The 21329-nt window shown below is 56.3% G+C and overlaps 7 protein-coding genes across 7 annotated transcripts; 4 read left to right on the plus strand and 3 right to left on the minus strand.

Moving 5' to 3' along the window:
• Positions 1-242: 242 nt before the first annotated feature.
• On the plus strand, positions 243-4109 carry TRIREDRAFT_68230 (5-oxo-L-prolinase; the record flags this gene model as incomplete). The annotated part of the gene is made up of 1 exon (XM_006968531.1): positions 243-4109. The coding sequence occupies one exon, from the start codon at positions 243-245 to the stop codon at positions 4107-4109; it is 3867 nt and encodes a 1288-aa protein (XP_006968593.1).
• Positions 4110-6244: 2135 nt separating this feature from the next.
• TRIREDRAFT_123614 (uncharacterized protein) lies at positions 6245-6841 on the plus strand (the record flags this gene model as incomplete). The annotated part of the gene is made up of 1 exon (XM_006968532.1): positions 6245-6841. Exon 1 carries the CDS (start codon positions 6479-6481, stop codon positions 6839-6841), a length of 363 nt encoding a protein of 120 aa, XP_006968594.1. The 5' UTR covers positions 6245-6478.
• Positions 6842-8161: 1320 nt separating this feature from the next.
• On the plus strand, positions 8162-9569 carry TRIREDRAFT_81362 (uncharacterized protein; the record flags this gene model as incomplete). Its single annotated transcript, XM_006968533.1, has 2 exons — positions 8162-9207; positions 9277-9569. The coding sequence occupies exons 1-2, from the start codon at positions 8250-8252 to the stop codon at positions 9567-9569; spliced, it is 1251 nt and encodes a 416-aa protein (XP_006968595.1). The 5' UTR covers positions 8162-8249.
• A 303-nt stretch (positions 9570-9872) lies between these two features.
• Positions 9873-11029, minus strand: TRIREDRAFT_68154 (uncharacterized protein; the record flags this gene model as incomplete). Its single annotated transcript, XM_006968590.1, has 3 exons — positions 9873-10764; positions 10812-10933; positions 11003-11029. The coding sequence occupies 3 exons, from the start codon at positions 11027-11029 to the stop codon at positions 9873-9875; spliced, it is 1041 nt and encodes a 346-aa protein (XP_006968652.1).
• Positions 11030-12340: 1311 nt separating this feature from the next.
• Positions 12341-14722, plus strand: TRIREDRAFT_68192 (uncharacterized protein; the record flags this gene model as incomplete). The annotated part of the gene is made up of 4 exons (XM_006968534.1): positions 12341-12454; positions 12507-12761; positions 12837-13949; positions 14012-14722. 4 exons carry the CDS (start codon positions 12341-12343, stop codon positions 14720-14722), a joined length of 2193 nt encoding a protein of 730 aa, XP_006968596.1.
• A 185-nt stretch (positions 14723-14907) lies between these two features.
• On the minus strand, positions 14908-15641 carry TRIREDRAFT_123616 (uncharacterized protein). Its single transcript, XM_006968591.1, has 2 exons — positions 15485-15641; positions 14908-15379 (listed from the first exon to the last, which is right to left on the minus strand). The coding sequence occupies exons 1-2, from the start codon at positions 15564-15566 to the stop codon at positions 15165-15167; spliced, it is 297 nt and encodes a 98-aa protein (XP_006968653.1). The 5' UTR covers positions 15567-15641; the 3' UTR covers positions 14908-15164.
• A 2294-nt stretch (positions 15642-17935) lies between these two features.
• On the minus strand, positions 17936-19858 carry TRIREDRAFT_23173 (uncharacterized protein; the record flags this gene model as incomplete). Its single annotated transcript, XM_006968505.1, has 3 exons — positions 18909-19858; positions 18338-18740; positions 17936-18232 (listed from the first exon to the last, which is right to left on the minus strand). The coding sequence occupies exons 1-3, from the start codon at positions 19559-19561 to the stop codon at positions 17936-17938; spliced, it is 1353 nt and encodes a 450-aa protein (XP_006968567.1). The 5' UTR covers positions 19562-19858.
• Between the last annotated feature and the right edge of the window lie 1471 nt (positions 19859-21329).

The following is a 21329-nucleotide window of genomic DNA, read 5'->3' on the forward strand; positions in this document are numbered from 1 at the left end:
CAGACGATGGAGACGTGACGCGAGGGTTGATGTCGTGCTTCCGTTCTTATTCTGTTCCAATTATCAATCATTTTGCCTTCTCAACAACTCCTCGTCAAAGAACGAGATCCCCATCCTCCTCCTCCCTGTATAAAGAAAGACCTCTCTCAGCTGACCCTCATAGCTGAACACACCAACCACAACACCCAGCACACCACCTTTGATACCCCCCTCCACCCTCAAACACAATCTCCCCTCCCAATATGGCCATCAAATCCCTCCGCATCAGAGTCTCCATCGACCGAGGCGGCACCTTCACAGACGTCCACGCCTCCATCCCCGGCAGGGACGACATCATCCTCAAGCTCCTCTCCGTCGATCCCGCAAACTACCAAGATGCTCCCACCGAAGGCATCCGGAGGATCCTCGAGCTCGTCACGGGCGAGCACCTGCCCCGCGGCCAGCCCCTCGACCTCTTCCACTTCGAGTCCATCCGCATGGGCACCACCGTTGCCACAAATGCCCTCCTGGAGCGCAAGGGCGAGAGGGTCGCTCTCGTCACGACGAGGGGCTTCCGCGACCTGTTGGCCATAGGAAACCAGTCGCGGCCCCAGATCTTTGACCTGTCCGTGTCGCGGCCAGAGGTTCTCTACGACCATGTCGTCGAAGTAGACGAGCGCGTCACCATGGAAGACTACACCGAGGATCCAGACTCCGTCAAAACCACACCGACGCCGCAAGACACACAGCTCGTCGCCTCAGTTACAGGCGAGACCATCCGCATCCTCCAGGAGCCCGACCTCGGCGTCGTCCAGAAACAGCTCGCACAAGTATGGGACCAGGGCTTCCGCTCCATCGCCGTCGTCTTCATCCACTCCTACGCCTACCCCAACCACGAGCTCCTCGTCGGCAAGCTCGCTCTCGAGATGGGCTTCTCCGTCACACTCTCCTCAGAGCTGCAGCCCATGATCAACGTGGTGCCCCGCGGAACGTCCGCCGTTGCAGACGCCTACCTCACCCCCATCATCCGCAAGTACATCAGCTCCATCGAGGCCAACTTCCGCGGCGGCTTCTCTTCCGCAGACACCAGGATCGAGTTCATGCAGTCGGACGGCGGGCTGGCCGACTACCGCAAATTCAGCGGCCTCAAGGCCATCCTGTCGGGCCCCGCCGGCGGCGTCGTTGGCTACGCCCAGACGTCGTGGGACGAGGAGGAGAAGCGGCCCATTATCGGCTTCGACATGGGCGGCACGTCGACGGACGTGTCGCGATACGCAGGCGTCTACGACCACGTCTTCGAGACGACGACGGCCGGCATCTCGATCCAGTCGCCGCAGCTGGACATCCACACAGTCGCAGCGGGAGGCGGCTCGATTCTCTCCTGGAGAAACGGCCTCTTCAACGTCGGACCAGAGTCTGCATCTGCCCACCCAGGTCCGGCTTGTTACCGAAAGGGCGGCCCGTTGACCATTACAGACGCAAACCTCTTCCTCGGGAGGATCCTGCCCGAGTACTTTCCCAAGGTGTTTGGCCCCAAGGAAAACGAGCCGCTGAACCGTGAAATCGTCGAGCTCAAATTCGGCGAGCTCACGGACGACATCAACAAGGACAGAAAGGCCGCCGGCCTCTCCCCCTTTTCGCCAGAAGAAGTGGCCCTCGGCTTCCTGAAAGTCGCCAACGAGGGCATGGCCGGACCGATCCGCGCCCTCACAGAGGCTCGCGGCTACGATGCCGCCGACCACCATCTTGCCTGCTTCGGCGGTGCAGGCGGACAGCACGCGTGTGCCGTGGCCAATGTCCTGGGCATCTCCCGCATCATCATGCACAAGTACTCCTCCATTCTGTCCGCATACGGCATCTCCTTGGCCGACGTCGTCCACGAAACGCAGCGCCCCTCCGCCATCGTCTACAGCGCAGAGACTGAAGGTGAGATCCGGTCTCAGCTGGAGAGCCTCGCCCAGCAGGCCACCGAGGCGCTCGTCAGCCAGGGATTCTCGGTGGACCAGATCTCGCACAACTCCTACCTCAGCATGCGATACGTCGGCTCAAGCAGCTCGCTCATGATCCTCAAGGGCCACGACTGGGACTTCAAGCGCGAGTTCGAAGAGGCTCACAAGCGCAGCTTCGGCTTCCACTTCCCGGAGAAGGACATCATCGTGGACGACATCCGCATCAGAGCGGTGGGCCACACCGGTGCGAAGCAGACCAAGACGCCGTATGCCCCGATGAAGAGGATCGAAGGCGTCAGGGCCCCATCGCCCAAAGCAGACGGCACAAACCCCGTGTACTTTGAAGGCTCCGGACGCGTCGACACTCCCATCTACGAGCTGCAGAAGCTCCCCGAGGCATCGCGAGTTGCCGGCCCGGCCCTCATCATCGACAACACCCAGACCATCGTCGTCGCCCCCGGCACAACAGCCACCGTCCTCGACAGCTACGTCGTCATCGACGGCGCCCTCAACACCGCAAAGTCCAGGGCCAGCGCCCAACAGGAAGAGGAAGAGGAGGAGGAGGAGGAGTTCAGCCCCATCCAGCTCACCGTCTTTGGCCACCGCTTCATGGGCATCGCCGAGCAAATGGGCCGCACGCTGCGACGCACCGCCGTGTCGACCAACATCAAGGAGCGCCTCGACTTCTCGTGCGCAATCTTCAGCCCCGACGGCGGCCTCGTCGCCAACGCGCCGCACGTTCCCGTCCACCTGGGGTCGATGCAGTTTGCAGTCCAGTACCAGCACCGCCTCTGGGAGGGCAAGCTGCGCGACGGAGACGTCCTCATGTCGAACCACCCTTCGTGCGGCGGCACGCATCTCCCTGACATCACCGTCATCACGCCCGTCTTTGACGGACAGGAACTGGCCTTTTACGTTGCCTCTCGCGGCCACCACGCCGACATCGGTGGCATCCTCCCGGGCTCAATGCCCCCTACTTCGTCGGCGCTGTGGCAGGAGGGCGCCTCTATCAAGTCCACCAAGCTCGTCAGCCAAGGCCGCTTCGACGAGGCAGAGGTCGTCAGGCTGCTGCTAGAGGAGCCAGCCCAGTACGAAGGCTGCTCGGGCACCCGCAGACTGCAGGACAACATATCCGATCTCAAGGCCCAGATCGCAGCCAACGCCAAGGGCATCTCGCTGATCAAGGGCCTCATCGAAGAATTCGGCTTGGCCACCGTACACAGATACATGTACGCCATCCAGCACACCGCCGAGGATGCCGTGCGTGCCTTGCTGAGGGCAACCCGTGAGAAATACGGCCCCGAGCCCCTTGTTGCAACCGAGTACATGGACGACGGAACGCCCATCGCTCTCTCCATCAGCATATCACCTGATGGCTCTGCCGTCTTTGACTTTACTGGCACCGGTCCTCACGTCTTGGGCAACACGAATGCCCCCATTGCCATTACGCACTCGGCCATCATCTACTGCCTTCGCTGCCTCGTGTCGTCCTCCATCCCCCTCAACCAAGGCTGTCTGTCACCCATCAAGATTGTCATCCCGGAGGGCACTCTTCTCAATCCAGGAGACGGCCTCGCCGTTGTCGGTGGCAACGTGTTGACGTCCCAGCGTGTCACCGACGTCGTCCTCCGCGCATTCAACGCCTGTGCCGCCAGCCAAGGCTGCTGCAACAACCTGACCTTTGGCACCGGCGGCAAGGATCCGGTCACGGGAGAGCACAAGGAGGGCTTTGGCTACTACGAGACCATTGCCGGGGGCTCCGGTGCCGGCCCCAACTGGGTCGGCCAGAGCGGCGTGCACACGCACATGACAAACACGCGCATCACCGATCCCGAGGTGTTTGAGAAGAGGTATCCGTGCATCTTGCGCCGCTTCGAGCTCCGCAGAGGCTCGGGGGGCAAGGGCCGCAACAGAGGCGGTGACGGAACGGTGAGGGAGATTGAGTTCCGCGTCCCCGTGCAGTGCTCCATCCTCAGCGAGAGGAGATCGCGTCGGCCTTATGGCATGGAGGGCGGAGGCGACGGCGAGGCTGGTCTGAACTGCATCAAGGTCGCGGACCCGGCAACTGGGCGGAAGAGAGTCATCAACATGGGAGCCAAGGCCACCACGAGGCTCAATGCTGGGGAAAGCATTGTGATTCAGACGCCTGGAGGAGGTGCTTGGGGGAGAGTCGAGGCATGAGCAGGAGTACCTTTTGTATAGTATTCATATTAATTACACCATGATGGCAAGATGTCAGGAGCAATCTATGTATTAGAATGATGATGACTCTTCAAGTGATAAGCCCCCCATTGGCAATTTGTGGAAATATTTCCGCTGTCACTAGGTACCCGAGTATATACTGTATACTCACTATACTATGCAATTTCACCGACTCGAAGAGCAAGAGACGTTGAAATTGCAAAGTGATGGTCATTTTATCAATCTCTGGGGGGGCGATGCCGGGATCTTGTTAGCAGCGCAGGTCAGCGCTTGGTTGGTGTTATGTAGTCTGAGGTGTGCTATTACGAGTACCTATTAATCTTCAAGGTTCTGCAACACTGCCGGTTACTATTCGTTAGTAAAATGGCAGCAGCCGATGGCGGTTCCACGCGAGATGGGGATGAAGCCGTTTAAATGCGAGAAGCTGCTTGCAGGCGAGGAGGGCCAGGCTCTCTGGTGCTGGGTTTCAAGAGCAGCGTGGTGCGACACGGTGGTGGCGATGCCTTCATATTGCGAGCAGGTACCTATAAATTGCATCAAGCATCATCTCTCAGGTTTCACCGTGACGGATTGACCAAGCAAAGGCGCAAGTACTTTGAGAGCTGCATGCTGCACACGTGCTCAGTCCGCCGTCAACCTGGTCATAGTGATACCCTAGAATCAAAAATTTATCAAAATGGTCATACTACTAATCTCGAGTATGTAATGATGACTCCCGTGCGTTGAAGTCATCCATCTGCAGGGAAGCCTCGCATCGTGTTTGCCATTGAGGGCTCAACATGACGGGATGGAATTGGTTGAAGCTTCTGCTGTCGCCTCAACGCCTTCAGGGCATCTGCAGGCACCGACAAATCGCCTTCAGGGCGCCCTGGACGCACTAACAGCGCTAAGCGATTATAGCGTTCCCGCTAAGAGACACAAGCGCCAGGGACCATGCAGGAACAAAATCAGAGGCCACCAATCAGAGGCTGCGCGGAAATGAGGGCATTCACAGGTTGCGCACCAAAGAGCCCCCTGATGGACTCACGTTTGTCGTCGCTTGTTGCTCTGCATGTACCTGGGCAGCATCGGTTGTAGCCAGAGATACCTCGCGTCGACGGTGCAAGGGGCGGGGGGGTCCAAGCACGGTCCAGCGAGGGCATGAATTGCAGCGAGTCAGCGGCGCCGGCTCTGCTTCTTCTCTCTCTTTCTTTCTTCAGGACCCCTGTGGGCGAGGTCGGGGTTAAGATCGGTTCTGGTAGCACCAGACGAGAATATGTGCGGAGGAGGGGCTCGCTTTCGACCGTTGAGATGCAGATCGGACCAGCTTCAGCTAGAGCGAGAGGCGATTTGCCCTGTCAGCCCGTATTTTGGGGGGTGATTGGACGCGGCCAGACGAGGAAAAAAAAAGAGGCGGCTGCGGCGGCCCAAGTTGGGCGACGATGGGGCTGGGCGTGGTGTTGTGAGCGACTCAGCAGAAACGGTAATAAGCACGACTCACAAACTTGGCGAGAGATGGATGGAGTCTGCAGCAGGGAGAAGCAACCTAAGGTACGCAGCTGCTGATTCAGATTGATGGAACGAGACGCTGCTGAATCGTCAACAAAGGAAGACGCGCCAAACAATGGCCGGTCCTCAGCAGCTGAAACCAACTGGAGGCGTCGAATCAAGATTGACCGCAACGCATAAAGTGCTGGAGCTGCGACACGCCTGGCGTCGACAGCAAGCAGATTTGGGCTTGGCTCGGGCCCTGCTTGGGCTGGCCCTTGTACTACGTAGGTACTAATATGTACCCGGTTCGACACACCTTAATCTCGAGCCCTTGCGTGCGCGCGTAACGGCCCAGTCCCGAGTACCTGCGAACACCATCAATTAGCCATACAGTCATCAAGTCTCCCCTACCAGGACAGCCCTCGAGGCGGGCCCCGGTTTTGTTTGGGGGGCACCTCGTCGCCACCATTGGGCGCCCTTGTTTCCCTCCACTGGCTTGCCCTCGAGTCACTCGGCCCTGCGATGGCGCCTTGGCTCAAGTAGTATTTCTCGCGGCTTGGCCTTTGTTTCGTCTCGCTGCTCCTCTTCCTCTCTTCCTCCTCCTCACGCTCCCGTCCGTTTCACCAGCTGTGCCCGAGCAAACAAAAGACTTCGTTGGCAAAGTCTTGTCCATTCATTCCCTTCAACCAGCGCCGCAACTCTTGGATATCGACTGTCCGCTGCACATTCTACCCTCACGCTCCTTTGCACCACGCACAAGAACAAAGCACATACTACCTTACCTACCATCCTCTCTGCTGCCTCTCGCGCATCCAGTCTCACGACCACCTGCATCAAGTCACCAACAACACCAACAACACCAAACCCACAGAATCAAGATGAAGTTCTCCCTCTTCGCCGTCGCCGCCCTGCCGGCTCTTGCTCTCGCCCAGTCGACCACCACTGAGACGTCGACCACCGTCCTGACCAAGACGGTCACGCTCAAAAAGGTGCACACCGTCACCTCCGTCTCCTCGTCTGTCAATGCCACCACCACGCACGCTGCCACCATCTCGTCGCACTCTCTCGTCGGCACTGGCGTCACCACGACCTACTACCAGCCTACCGCTCCGCCCAGCACCGGTGCGCCTGTCGCCTCCGCTACTGCCACCAAGGGCCCCCAGAACGCTGGTGTTGCCCTCGAGGCCAGCAAGGTCGCCTTGGCCGGTGTTGCCGGCATGATTGTCGTCGCTTTGATGTAAATCCAAGCACGCAGCGTGGACCTTTCTGAGAGAGGATGACGGGGGTGGCCTTGAGCCATCTTGGACATATCATCGCTCATCTTTCATTTTCTTTGTCATTTTGAAAAATAAAACCCCTTTTCTGTTGTATGACAAGCTACGACCTTTCACGACCCGCCGACGATTCGAAACCGTGTTTGGCTGAAAACGGGACCGGCCCTTTTCGTCCACAATGGCCTGGCGGTCTCGATTCGATTCTTTGTTAATGCGCGCCCACGGCGCTGCTGGGCTCATCAAGTTCTTTGATGCTTCGTTCTCGGACATCTTTACTTTCCCGCTGCTCCAGCTCGGTCATGAGATGGCGCCTCACCTTCTCAACCGAGCCGGAGTCGCACCACGTGTGTGCAAACGCGCCTGGCTGGAGTCTGAGCTTCTATTCATTCATCTTATATTCTACCCTTTTTTTGTTTTATTGTTTCTACCATCACCTGATACCAGGCGATTCTTCATTCAAAATCTTTGGATCTGATACCATGGGCATATACATTCAGCATGCTGATGTACATTTTACTTCACGGGTGAACGGGAACTTTTTCTTCGCTTCTGTTGGTGATACCCCCTTATTTTACGTTGGTGATGGATGGTCGAGGGCTTGATGAGGCTTGCAACGGCCGAGTCCTGCCCGCGGCCTGACGGCTTGTAGTCTTTGGCGCATGTCCTCTGGGGATTCATTCGGATGCTGGAGTTTTTTGGACAGACGAGGCTTGGTGTTGCTGGGGATCAACATGCGATGGTGTTGCCTGTTGGATCTTTTTCCTTTTTTTAAGGCTATACAATACATGTTGTCTGTACATTTGATATGATCCTCACTGTGATGCCGCGTGATATATCTTCATGTCAATTGATGATTGGCTGATCTCGAGGTTCGAGAAGGATGTCATAGTTGTTCTGGCGATGTCGAGAGTTCTGATATGCGCGCATATATCTACCTACACGCACGTTGCATACCTTACATATAATGGCAGCTTCGCCACGTCCATCTACATGTCCCTCAGCAACCGCAGTGCCTTTGATAGAGCACAAACCACACAGATCAAGCCTGATTACCTACTCATCTGATCAATCACAATCTCGCCGTCATCCATCTGCTGAGTCAAGCAAGATGCTCGCGCCCAATGGCTGCTGACCAAAGACGATCCCCCATTGGCGCCATCTCAGCTCCGGCTTGCGGCGCCAGGCTGCGGGTCCCATCGGCTCTCCAACTTTTTTTCCCAACGCTTTAGTAACTCTTGCAATTATCAACCTCCAGCCCGCCATCCAGCACCAGCACCAACAGGCGGGATTCTCGGGAAAAGAGGCCTCTTGCATCTACATACACCTTCATCCCTCACAGCGCCGACATCTCACAGAATCGCGCACAACCGCCAGAATGGCCTCCCTCGCCCCGTCGCTGCAGCGCGCGCAGATGCCTGTCCGGAGGGCCCTCGCAGCCTCGCCCGCCCTCCGCTGCCTCGCCACCCTCCCGCCTCATCCCGACCCCAGCCCAGCCGCCAAGCCGTCGTCGTCCCGCCCGCGGACGTACTTCAAGGACAAGACCGTCGGCGACTTCTCCGACTTTGTCGCGACGTCGTCCCCGACGGCGACGCTCTCGCCCAGCGACGCCTACGAGCTCAAGACGGCCGAGGTCGGCCCCGCGGGCAAGAAGCGCACAATCACCCGCCTGCCCGAATGGCTCAAGACGTCCATCCCCGCAGGCAACGACAACTACAAGAAGATCAAGTCGGACCTGCGCGGCCTGGGCCTGCACACCGTCTGCGAGGAGGCCCGCTGCCCCAACATCTCCGAGTGCTGGGGCGGCTCCGACAAGAGCGCCGCGACGGCCACCATCATGCTCATGGGCGACACGTGCACCCGCGGCTGCCGCTTCTGCAGCGTCAAGACGAGCCGCGCCCCTCCGCCGCTGGACCCCCACGAGCCGGAGCACACGGCCGAGGCCCTCGCCCGCTGGGGGCTGGGCTACGTGGTGCTGACGAGTGTCGACCGCGACGACCTCGTCGACGGCGGCGCGCGGCATTTCGCCGAGACGATCCGCAAGATCAAGCAGAAGAAGCCGTCGCTGCTGGTGGAGGCCCTGACGGGTGATTTCGCGGGCGATCTGGACATGGTCAAGATCGTGGCGGAGAGCGGGCTGGACGTGTATGCGCACAATGTCGAGACCGTCGAGGGCCTGACGCCGTATGTGCGCGACAGGAGGGCGACGTTCCGGCAGAGCTTGAAGGTGCTGAACCACGTCAAGGAGGTGCGCGGCAACGAGGGCATCATCACCAAGACGAGCATCATGCTCGGTCTCGGCGAGCAGGAGCACGAGCTCATGGATGCTCTGAGAGGTACATATAATTTCTCACCCTTTTGATTCGGAAACAGAAAGATCTGTTATAGCTAACGTCCACCAACAGAGCTGCGAAAGGCCAACGTCGACGTCGTCACCTTTGGCCAGTACATGCGCCCGACCAAGCGCCACCTCAAGGTCGAAAAGTACGTCACTCCCGACGAGTTCGAGATGTGGCGCCAGCGGGCCCTCGACATGGGCTTCCTCTACTGCGCGAGCGGGCCCCTCGTGCGGTCTTCCTACAAGGCCGGTGAGGCCTTTATCGAGAACGTGCTGCGGAAGAGGGCCGGCGACAAGGCTGCCGCCGTTGCGAGCGAGGGTCTGGGCAAGACGGTGGCCTTGGATGCCACGAAGCTGTAGTGATAGGGTTGATGAGAGAAGGAAAAGCTTAGGGGCTCGTTTTTGTTTTTTGTTTTTTCTTCTGTGCATATAGGCGTTTTCTTTGCAAGGTTGGATTCCTGTAGAGGGTTCACGGTTCAACGATGGAATAGCGAGAGGCCTTCAACAATGGCTCTGATAGATGTTAAAGTACCTACCTATGATGCATGGTAGAAAGGGGGGGTTATAATATAATACATATCAACCCTCCATCAAGCAATTCTTTATATAAACAAGCATGAAACCGTCTAGAGACAGGGTATCAACTCTATCCCACCCGCCTACTCACTCATTCTCCCATATCCTCTTCAACGCCATCAACCCAATAAACACAGCCTCCTCCGTCCGTATCGTCCTGCTGCCCTGGTTCGGCATGACGTCCACCCAGTGATCAAACAGCTCCCTCGTCTTGCCCCCCTGGATCCCCATGCCGCCCAGCTCCTCGTCGTTCATCGCCGCATACTCAATGCCCCTGGGGCCGCCAAACACAATGAGCGCATGGTTAAACTGCACCCTCTTCGAAGCGGGAAACTCCTTGGACACAGGCGACCCCCGTTCCGACGTGCCAATGCTCAAATCATAGCCATTCTCATACGGCGACTCCGTAAACACCGCCGACAGGGAATTCGCCTGCCGCACCGTATACCCCCAGTAAATGCCCGCCTCGGTCCGCGGCGCAGCCGGATGCACGCACTCGGCCGGCTCCCCTTCCTCCTCGGCAACCTTGAGCGTGACCCTCGTCTTGGGCGGAATATCTTCTTTAATCTCCACCGGCTTCTCCAGCCCGACATCCACCAGCGTGCCCTCTCCAGACCGCGTCATGCCCGCAATCGTCACGCCCTCCCTGTACTGCATCCACTCCTTGATGTGCGGATGATGAGGCGTGTCCAGGCCGGGCAGCGAAGACGTCATCCGCAGGTTCGGGTGCAAGGGGAAAAGCGCCTTGCGCATAAACGGCGGCGCCTCGAGGTACGACAGCACGTGCGTCAGGAAGTGGCACGGGTCCGTGTCGCCCGTGTAGGCCGTCTTGTCCGTCTTGTGCGGGCGCGTCTTGACGGGGGAGTCGTCGTAGACGATGACTTCGTCGACGGAGAAGATGGCGAGGGCGCGCGCGATGCGGCTCGGCACCGCGATGCGCTGTTCGGCTGTGGCTAGGCTGTATTTTTGACCTTGTGAGCTTTTCCCGTTTTTCTTCTGAGCTGGGTGAAGGGCCTGAATGCTTACGTTGCGATTGTGCTGCTGGGAAAGGCCACCGAGACGGTCCATTCTCTGCCCTCGGAGGCTGGCGCACTGGCTGCTTGGCCGAATGCCTGCTGCGAACCGCCATTGTGCGCCGTCTTTCGCTTCTACACTTGATTGTTAGCACGCTATTCTATATCCATAGTAAGCTTGAGGAAGTTTGACGTGTTTGTTACCTTTGCTTCGCGCTCTTGATAAGACATGGTGGATGTGACGTTTGCTACCTACTGAATCGCCTCTGCCGGTTCAAACGCCGAAGCTTGGAGTTGTTCAAAATATTTTGGATTCTGCCGCCAGTGGCCCACTCGGCTTCTTGACCGCCTCCTCATACCGCCTACTTATTTTGGGCCGGAACCTTATGTTCTTTAGCGCCGACGGTTGTTGCATCACCACTTCTTGGTTTACTTCTACCCTACAACACTTGACCTCATACGGCCTCGAAGGACTCGACAACTCGACGATTGCGGGAAGAAAGCAGAGTTCCAAAAGATCTGGGCCACATACAAAGCCTCAGAATACCCGATCTACAAACAACCATCGGCGAGCTGTCGTCATCACTGATTACTCGCTTGTATAAGGCCAATGTGTTGATACTGCCAGCTATCAAGTCCCTCAGTGGAACATCGGGATCGAGACACTGCAACTTTGATGCTGGTTTGATACGGCATATGAACATCTTGCCTTTTCCCGGTCACGGAAAATGTCTCCATCAATCCTTTGATGATCCATCTCGAATGGCCAATGCATCTCCAACCGGACAACGACAGGAGAGTAACATCTTTCTGGATACCTAGACAGTGGCCATCATGCTGTGAGTCTCAGCATATTCCTGTCTGCATTCCTTCATGTTCTATACTGCGGCCAAGTCCAGCATCTCTCCATCATCTTCCATGCAACTATCCATTCAGACATGGGCGCACATTACGTTTAAAAAAGGGCCTCGACGATGTTACAAGGCAGTTTTGAACAAGCGGCGGCACACTGGCAACATGTCCCAAGCCGAATAGTTCTCCGCCTTGATCATGCGAGAGTCACCTCCTGCATCCTCCTATGAAAGAGCAAGGCGGCGTGAAAAGCTGCCAAATGGTTTCGAGGGCAACTATTCACCAGGAGTTGCCAGCCCGGTTGACTGCATCTAATGCCATCTCCCGTTCTTGACTGCATCCCCTGCTGAGAAGAGAATAAAGAAAATACTGTTTATCACCCGTCTGCCACCGAAATCCAAGGCGACCCTGTTTCTCACTACCCCTTGCATCCTTCGCCCATGACAACTGCCGGCTGGCTTGTAGGCCTCCCGCAGCTGTCCGACACTCCTCTGCCAGCTGGAAGAAAATGGAGTCTCTTTCAATGGCCTTCCGCCGACAAAGCACAGAGTGGATACAAAGCAAACGGACAACCAGTACTCGAACATAGATCTGGTTCTTCTCCCCCATCAGCTTCTTTCTCCTTCTTCAGCCCGCCGGCCTTCTCTTCTTTGGTACACTGAGTGCTTCTTTGCAACATCACGCTTCGCCATGGGCTCCGTGAGTAACGGCCAGTCAGGCCAAGGCCTTGGAAATCGAGTCTTCCTGGACAAGATCGACAAACTCCGCGAGCTGAACATCTCCAAAGACGTTCCTCTGCCCCAGGTGAGCTACCAAGCAATACTGCATAGCCGAAGCCTCACTGACTTGTCAACAGATGGTCGTCGTTGGAGATCAAAGCTCCGGCAAGTCAAGCGTCCTCGAGTCTCTCACAGGATTCCAGTTCCCTCGCGCAGCCACTCTGTGCACTCGACACGCCACTGAAATCGTCTGCCGACGAGAGCACACCGAGAGCGTCGTTGTGTCCATCATCCCGCACAATCCGTCTCCCGAGCGGGAGAAGCTCGTCAGGGGCTTTCGACGATCAACGGACAAGATTGCCTCTGATGACTTCCCCAAGATCTTCGAGGATGTAAGTACCCATGTCTGTCCTCGTCCTGTCACTCCTCCATCACGTAAAGCGTATTGGCTAAGACGAATCATGCAGGCTGCCAAAGTCATGGGCATCAAGCTGTCGGAGACTGACGGTGACGAAGGCAGCGCCTTCAGTCTTGACGTCCTCAAGGTTGAAATCAGCGGCCCTCACGCTGACCACCTCACGGTTATTGATGTCCCCGGCATGTTTGAGACTGTGACTCCAGGAGTCACCACGGAGTCCGACATTGACCTGGTGAAGAACATGGTCAGGCGATACATCGAGGAGCGCCGAACCATTATTCTTGCAGTGGTTCCCTGCATTGTAGACATTGCCAATCAAAAGATCCTCCGTCTCGCAGCAGAGGTCGATCCCGACGGCAAACGAACGTTGGGAGTCCTCACGAAGCCCGATCTCTGCATCGAGAATGCAACCAAGGCCGTTGTCTGCGACCTCGTCAACGGCAAGCGGCGCGATCTGCACCTCGGCTACTGCGTAGTCAAAAACCTCGGCGCGGATGACGTCTCGGGAAACATGCACAGTCGCAACCAGCAAGAACAGGCTCTGTTCGGGCAGGCTCCTTGGAACACCCTCCCCTCCGATCGAGTGGGCGTCGCCGCGCTTCAGACGCGCATCGGCCACCTGCTGCAGGACCGAACTCGTGCAGAATTCCCCCTGGTCCAGAGCGATATCATGGCCAGCCTCAAGAAGAACAAGAAGCTTCTCGCCGGCATGGGCGAGTCGCGGTCCACCACGGACCAGCAACGTGCCTACCTGGGCAAGGTTGCCTCGGACTTTGCGACCCTCAAGAACTACGGGCTGGATGCCTACTACACGCGTCACGACTTTTTCGACGACTATGAAATGAGGCTGATTACGCGCGTCCGTACCATCAACGAAGCTTTTGCCCTCGTGATGCATGAAAAGGGCCACTCCATGGAGTTTGACGACGATTCTGCTGGCGGAGATGGTTCCGGACTGGACGAGCCAGACGAAAGCGATCTGGCAGCAGACCGGTCCCTGCTGTATGGCGACAAAGTCGAGCTAAAGATCCCGAAGCTCGGCGAGGGAGACCTGGGCGACATTGTGTCGGACCCGTATTGGTGTGCAGAGCCCAAGAGGGGCGACATGCTGCAGCATATCCAGGAGCTCTACCTCAACTCGCGAGGCTACGAGATGGGCACTGTGAGTACTACCTCTACTAATGTTATTCTGAAACCAGGATCCTGACGAGAGAAATGGTGTAGTTCAGCAGCGAGATGCTGTCTCGCACCTTCAAGGAGCAGGGCAGCAAATGGCGAGGCATCACGCTTGCACACGTCTCCAACGCCATGCTCATTGTCCATCAATTCATCCACCGGGCCCTGGAAGAGTGCTGCCCTGATCCCACCGTCCGCGAGGAGCTCTGGGGCTATCTCCTCTACGGCCACGACGGCGCAAGCGGCCAAAAGGGACACGAAGGCCTGCTCAAGCGCTACCGCCGAGCAATGGACAATGCAGAGTTTCTCCTCTCTGTCGAGTTCCAGGAGCGAGCCATCACCCACGACCCTCGCTTCGACGAGCAGCTCAACAAGCTGAAGCTGGGCGGCGGCGGCAACAAGAAGGCCTCCTCGGAGGATCCCAGCAACGACAACCAGCCCGCCAAGGAGGAGCCGGAACAGGGCCCCAGCTCTTCGCTCGAAGACACGACGCGGGGCATCCACGTCCTGCTGCAGTCGTACTACGGCATCGCGCGCAGCCGCTTCATCGACGTGGTCTGCCAGCAGGCGATTGACTACTTTCTCCTCCGCGCCAAGAACGGCCCGCTCGAGGTGCTCTCGGACAAGGTGGTCCTCAACATGTCGGCGGAGCAGCTCGACGTCATTGCCGGGGAGGACCTTGCCGTCAAGGAGGAGAGGGAGAGGTTGGCCAAGCAGGTCGAGTCGCTGACCCAGGCCCTCAAGATTCTGCGAAGCTGAGGGCCATTGGTTCTGTCATCGATTCGAGGCTTTTGATTTCAGGAGTGTGCTGTTTGTGCACTGCACTGCGGACGGCGATGGATTGACGGATACCTAGGTATTGGGAAGCTGCTGAGGCCGTTCATGCGTTTAGGCGATTCATAGAGACTGCGTTGATGGACATAGACACCTCCATAGGTAGAGTGATGCTCAATGTATACTTGTCATTGACAGTACCAAAAGAAAGAACCCTAGGCATCTAAAGCACCCAGCAGAAAACGCAAACCGACCTCGCACAAAAGAAATCCAGTACAAAGCCCATCAAAGACAGAAGTTTTCCCGTGTATTCAACGAAAAACCACCCTCCCAAAACCACCCTCCCAAGCCCAAGGAATCTTTCATTCCTAGTAAATTGCCCAGCCCAGCCCAGCCCAGCCCAGCCGACCCCCCCCTTCAAGAGCACCTACAATCGCCACACGTATCCATCGCGCTCGACGTAAACCTCCCGTCGGCAGTGCACCCCGAATGGATGTTGGACGCGGAGCAAAAGTCCTGGACCTTTGCCGGGCACGAAAACTTGCGGTTCGGATCGATGCTCGAGTTCTGCGCCTGTTCGGCCGGCAGGGCGAGGGCGAGGGCCGTGGAGGGGAGGAGCAGCGTGAGGAGGAGAGATGGGCACTGTTCATGCGTTTTTGTTGTCAGCTTTTTTTTTTTTTTTTTCTTCTATTGCGTTTGGATTTATTGCTTTCGGGAGAGGGCATGTGGAATGTGTTGATTGTTTACCTTCATGTTGGATTATGGATGTGGGATGAATGTATGTATGTATGTGTGTATGCCTCGTATGATGTGGGTGATCAAGGCACATCCAAAGGACAAACAATAGGCAAGATCTTCGCGCTTTCGCACACCCGTCGCACCTCGGGATCGACAATGATGTAGCTAGCAATTAAGTAGCAAAAGACGATGATGATATGGCAGGTCAATTAAAAGGAACAAAAAAAAAAAAGAGGAAATCCGGGGAGGCGACCTCATCGCCCCCTTTTTATGCAAGCACTCAGATTGGCCACCTCTTCCCAAAAAAAAAAACACGCCCTGTTTGCAGCACCACTCACTCTCACATACACGAATCCGTAACCAAAGTCTCATTCTCAAGTCAAATTTTCTGCCGAGGTTCTTTTTTCTCAATTTCTTTCTTTGCCTTTCCATTATCAGCATGTATTTAAAAACTCTCTCTTTTTTTTTTTTGGAGGTAAAAGGAAAAAAGAATGTCTCAGAACGCCACCGCCTCCAATCAACCCCCTTTTCTCGGGACCATGGCCTTCTTGTCGTGAAATGTTGGACAAAGGCTTGGGGCCTGGCTCAGCTGAACAAGTCTTTCTCACACGTACTAATACTAGTCTTCTTCTTCTCATTCCTAGAATCATACTTGCATCACAGAAGAAGAGGGCGACAAGTTACATACGCATGATACTAGGCAGAAAGCATAGATCACGATGAGAGACACATCCAAAAAAGAAAAAGCGGACAACACAAGCGAGGAAAAAAGAAAGAAAAAAAAAAGCCCAATGCAAGGGAGAGAGATATCGCTAACTCAAACCGGTCACGCCCGCCTCTTTTTTCCCCAAATTTCATCTCGTTCTCATCATGTCATGTCCCAGTAAAAGTAAAAAATATGGTCTTTTCTTTTTCGTTCTAGATGCTGCACAGAGTAACACGAGGTGAAAAAAGGTAGACAATGTCTTGGAAGTCGGAGGTGACCGGCACCCCCCCATCCCCATCCACGGTGCAGCACATAGTCAGTCATCACAGCCCTTTTTACTTGGCCATTCCCGGAAGACGGTGATACCGACAAGAGGGAGACGAGATGCGTCTGTCAGTGTCTGTGCAGAGTGCGGAATGCCTTGGGGAGCTGCAGATATAGAAGCTCATAAGGCTGGATACTATTACACGCGGGTAGCAAAGAACACAGATGACAAGACAAACGCGGCCATCCGCTCACAGCTTCAAACACTTTCTCCTACTAGATAACCTCTAGCTACGGAGCATGTGAGAATCGCCAAAACAAAGCCTCATCGCAGACGAAGTAGTAAAGCTCCCCCAACACCATCAAGTCTTGAATCAAAGTCTATAAATATCACCTAAACCACCCCCATCATCCCTCGTACCAACCCTTGCTAAAAATAAATCCCACCCCCGGCCTCACACCACATCTCAATCACCCTCCCCAATACTACTACATACTACGACCCATCAAGTCGTGATACTAGTAGTACAGTAGTAAGCTCAAAAGGTGGTGGTGATTCAGGCGAGAGAAGAGCAACGTGGGAAATCAGCGGGCAAACCAAGAGCAAAGAATTCCAGACTCCCATCTCGCGTAGCCCATGTCTGACTTCAGCTTTCTCGCAAAAACTCCTCGTTACTAGTACTAGTACTAGTATTACCAGTCACTTGCCATCCCTTCAAGCCGAGCTCGACTCCCTTGTATGCCCCCAACACCAAGTCCGCAAAAGAACCTCCGGGCGTCCTTTCTCCCATGGCTCGACTCGTCGTCCGCCGCGCCGATAACTCCTCGTACTAGTCTCACGATGCAGCTTCATCGCCTAAAAGTCCCTGTGACACTAGCCTCATGGAAGCAAGCACATTCCGCCCAAAGGTTGACTGTAACATTTCCTTCATTCATGCTGACACGCTAAAGCTATCGAGAAGAAACAAAACTGGACGAGTCCCCATGCCATCCTCACATCCATCGTCAACAGAGTGCTCATAGCCGCCTTTGCAAATGGAGCAACCGACAATTCACACGTAAAGTACCCCCTCCATACCAAGCACCAGAAAAAGAAGATAGTCGTCAAATGGATCTGAGACGATGAAATGAACATGTAGATCCTTTCATCTGCAGTAAGTTGCAAAGCCCATATTCAACCATCCGAGACCCTCAAAGTAGAAAAGAAAAGAAAAGAACAGATGATGGGCTCCCAAAATGCAATCAAAGCCGCCAAATTCATAAACAAACTCGCAGATTCTGTGTAGCTCGTCCATATGTTTTCCACATCTAGTGTCCTCGTTATGTCATAAGTGCCATGTTGGCGAACAAAGGAGAGGAAGAAGTAGAAGAGTAAAGAGATTCGTCAATCAATAAATAGACGTGATAGAAGAACAAAGTTATGGAAAAAAGAAAAAGAAAAAAGAGGTATCGTCGCGTCAAAGAACAAGCAGATAATTCAATGACATCGATCAAAGAGCATCCTCCCACCCAGCGTCAACCTCCACAGTCGTCCCCAGAGCAGCTCTGCCCTGTCGAATCATGTCTTGCAGCTGCTTATTGAAAGCCGCCATGCGCTTGTCGGTATCGTCCTCTTCCATCTGGCGACGAGCGGCCAGCTGCCTCGCCTCGGCATCCAGCCGCGGGCTCGCATCAATCTCAGTGGCTCTGCTGGTGGCTACGGAGGCCACGCTGTCGCGCCGGCGGCGTCCGGACAGGGGCGACGGCTCGGCAACCGCCGGCGCAATGGTGTGTCGGCGTCTCTTGCCCTGGTCAAAGGTGGAGAGCGCGGCCGACGATGCGACAACGGCCGAGGAGTTGGCCTTGACGGGGATCCTGCTCTTCGCCGGCGACGGCTTGGGAGGAGCGCTCACGGCCGCCGGGGCTTTGAAGGAAGCAAAGGAGGCTGCCGAAGCCGGCTGCTGGGTTCGGAACAGGCTGGCGGCATCCGCCAACCGACTGCCCGGACGGCTCGCGGCGCGACTGGCTGGGCGCAGGGGAGCAGGGCTCGAGGTGGTGGGGGGCGTCGCGAAGCTGCTGGGAGGGCCCATGCGGTGGTCCTCTGCCAGGGGCGTCTGCTGCGCGCGATGGCGAGGCGACACGCGAGACGAGGTGGACAACTTCCGCGGCGTCGTCATCTCCGGCTCGCGACTGGGCTCCTGGATCATGACCCAGCTCTGGCCCAGCTCGCTGCCGCTCTCGGTGTGTCTGCGCTTCTTGGATGCCGGGCCGGTGGGCGTGGACGTGCGGCTGTCAAACGAAGAGTCGTAGTTGCTGCTGTTGCTGTAGTGGTTCCGCCTGGGGAGCTGGTCCTGCGCATGCCGTGACCTGTCTCCTCGGCGTTGCTGGTGGTGATGGTGATGCCGTCTGGGCTGCTGCAACGGCGGCTGCTGATTGAGATGACGATATTGCTGCTCCTGCTGGTCGCTGCCTTGAAAGTAAAACGTCTGATCCCCGCTGGACCCCGTCTCGTCGACGCTGACACCCGCAGTCGTCACCTTATACGATGCACCGCCTCCTGCATAAAAGCCCTTGAAAGCGCCGGCCTTGCAAAACTCCCACACGCGCCCAACGACATCGCCAATGGTGGACAGGGAAAACGTCCCCCAGATGCCCGATTGTGAAGACTGTGAAGGCTCGGGCTGGCTGAAGAGCGGCGTCGGCCCGCCGGAGCTGTCGTCCAAGTCCTCGCGCGATCGCTTGGTGCCGAGGGCCCGCCTGTAGTCGGAGTCGGAGTACATGCTCTCGCCCATAGCGGTATCAGCATCGCCATCACCGTCCCCGTCGACATCTTCAGAGTACCCGCCGATGACGGGCGTGTGAAGCTGGCCGGCCAGCGCATAGGTCCTCGACCTCGCCGCAGCGGCACCACCAGCAGCAGCCGGGCCGCTCTCCATGTAGACGTCGTGGAAGAAGCTGCCGGTCTGGACGCGCGGGACGCTGCTGCGGCTCCATTTGCGCTTGGATGACTCGGCGGCAAGGGTCGACGACGGGAGGTAGTCGGTGCTGGAGCTGGGCGAGGCGGGCGGGCGAAACAAGCCGGGATGGACGCCGTCGTGGAACGTGCCGGACATGTGGAAGTGCGAAGGGAATGTCATGTCGGGGCTGACCCGAGCTGAGCTGAGCTGCGTCTTGTTCGGCTTCTGTCTAGGTATGTATTTGTCTCCGTCTCTTCGTACTAATTGCTGGTCGGTCTCTGTCTCTGTCTCTGTCTCTGTCGGGTGTCTCGGTGTCTGGCTCGGGATCGGAATCGCTGTCGGCCTCGCTGTGGCCTTCTTTTGGGCGCTGCTGTGGAATGAATGGCTGCTGGAATCTGCTGCCTCGGTGTCGCCGGCCAATGATTCACCACGAGCACTGGCTCAACTCGAGACGCCCCGAGTCTAGCTGAGCCGAGCCGAGCTGCAGCAACGAAAAAAACAAGAAAAAGAAGGAAAAGAAGGAAACAGGCAGACAGGCGGCGAGTGAATGGGATGTGGGCGGTGCCCTGCTGACGCGCCGCTGCTTTCTCAGGTAGGTAGTAGTCCTGCAACGTAACCAAACGATGGTGGTGCCCTCCAACTTTCTCTCCTTGTCTCTCTGGCCTCTCTCTCTCTCTCTCTCTCTCTCTCTCTCTCTCTCTCTCTCTCTTTGCTTGGCCAAGGGGCACGTTTCTGCCCTCTCGACTCACGGTGCTTGTGCTGCCTACCAAGTGGCCACCCCAAGTGAAAAAGTGTGTCTTGCAGGTTTTCCCTTGTTCCTTGTTCCCTGCTCACCGGCGACTCGCTCGCTAGGTATTCCTTATCGCCTCCGCCTCGTGACCGACCCTGTCGCAAAGATGGCTGCCTTTTTTTTGTTTTTGCCCTTTCGTCACACACCCTCTTTTTAATTAACGTCGACTTGTCTTGTTCCGCTGCTGCGCCTTGGAATGGCGGAGGTGGAGCGTCTCTCTTTCGATAATCGGCTGGGGAGGGACAATGAGGTGAGGAGAAAGTAATGAGTAGGAGTAGTAGTTAATAGGTAGGTAGTGGTAGGAATGAGGCCTCGGAAGACGCAAATCGCCAGAATCGAGGTGGATGATCGGTGAGGCTGGTCCGTCCCGATGCAGCTTGCAGACCCGCCAAGGTAGGTACAGACAGGTACCTGTAAGCTGCCCGATAGCTGCCCTGCCCGTAGCTGTGCCTGTACTGTAGTACAGAAGGTACCTATGAAAGTACACAGCAGCAGCAGCAGTCTCGTCGCAATATGACAGAATCAACAGCCCAAGTTCCTGCAGATGCAGAAAATGAAACAACAAGAGAGGAATCCAACCCGTGATATATAGCCCTGCACGTCAAGCAAAAAAATAATCACCGAATTTGCTTGCTCCTCTTTCAAAGGCGTTTCCCCTCAATTGTCTTGAGAATCCCGGCAAGTACGTGCAAGTTGCAGCAGCGGTGAGCAGAAGCAGTCAAAACACCACACACACACAGAGACAGACAGACAGACAGACAGACAGACAGACACTCGGACGGCTAATCTGGGACGCCCGACAACTCCAAAGTGGGTGCTTTTGTTGCTTTGCTTTGCATTCAAGGCCTGCCTGCCCCGTCTCTGTCCTTCCCAGCCTCCGCAGTTTTCTGCTCCCTCTTCCTGGTAAGCCCTGGTCGCTATTATGCATTGATTGACCTGACCAGCCTCTGATGAGAAGGCCCGGCTATCAGGTAACAGACATCCATGCAAGAGTACGAGTAATACAGACAACTCTGTAATTGACGCAGACACACAACATCACAGCTACACATCACAGCTAAACATCACACATCACACACCACACACACACACACAAAGTAGCACATCTAGAGCAGCTCTAGCTTGCCTCTCCAGACTGTGCATGTGCAGAACCATCAA

This window comes from Trichoderma reesei (genome assembly GCF_000167675.1).
Source record: "Trichoderma reesei QM6a unplaced genomic scaffold TRIREscaffold_24, whole genome shotgun sequence".
NCBI lineage: Eukaryota > Fungi > Ascomycota > Sordariomycetes > Hypocreales > Hypocreaceae > Trichoderma > Trichoderma reesei.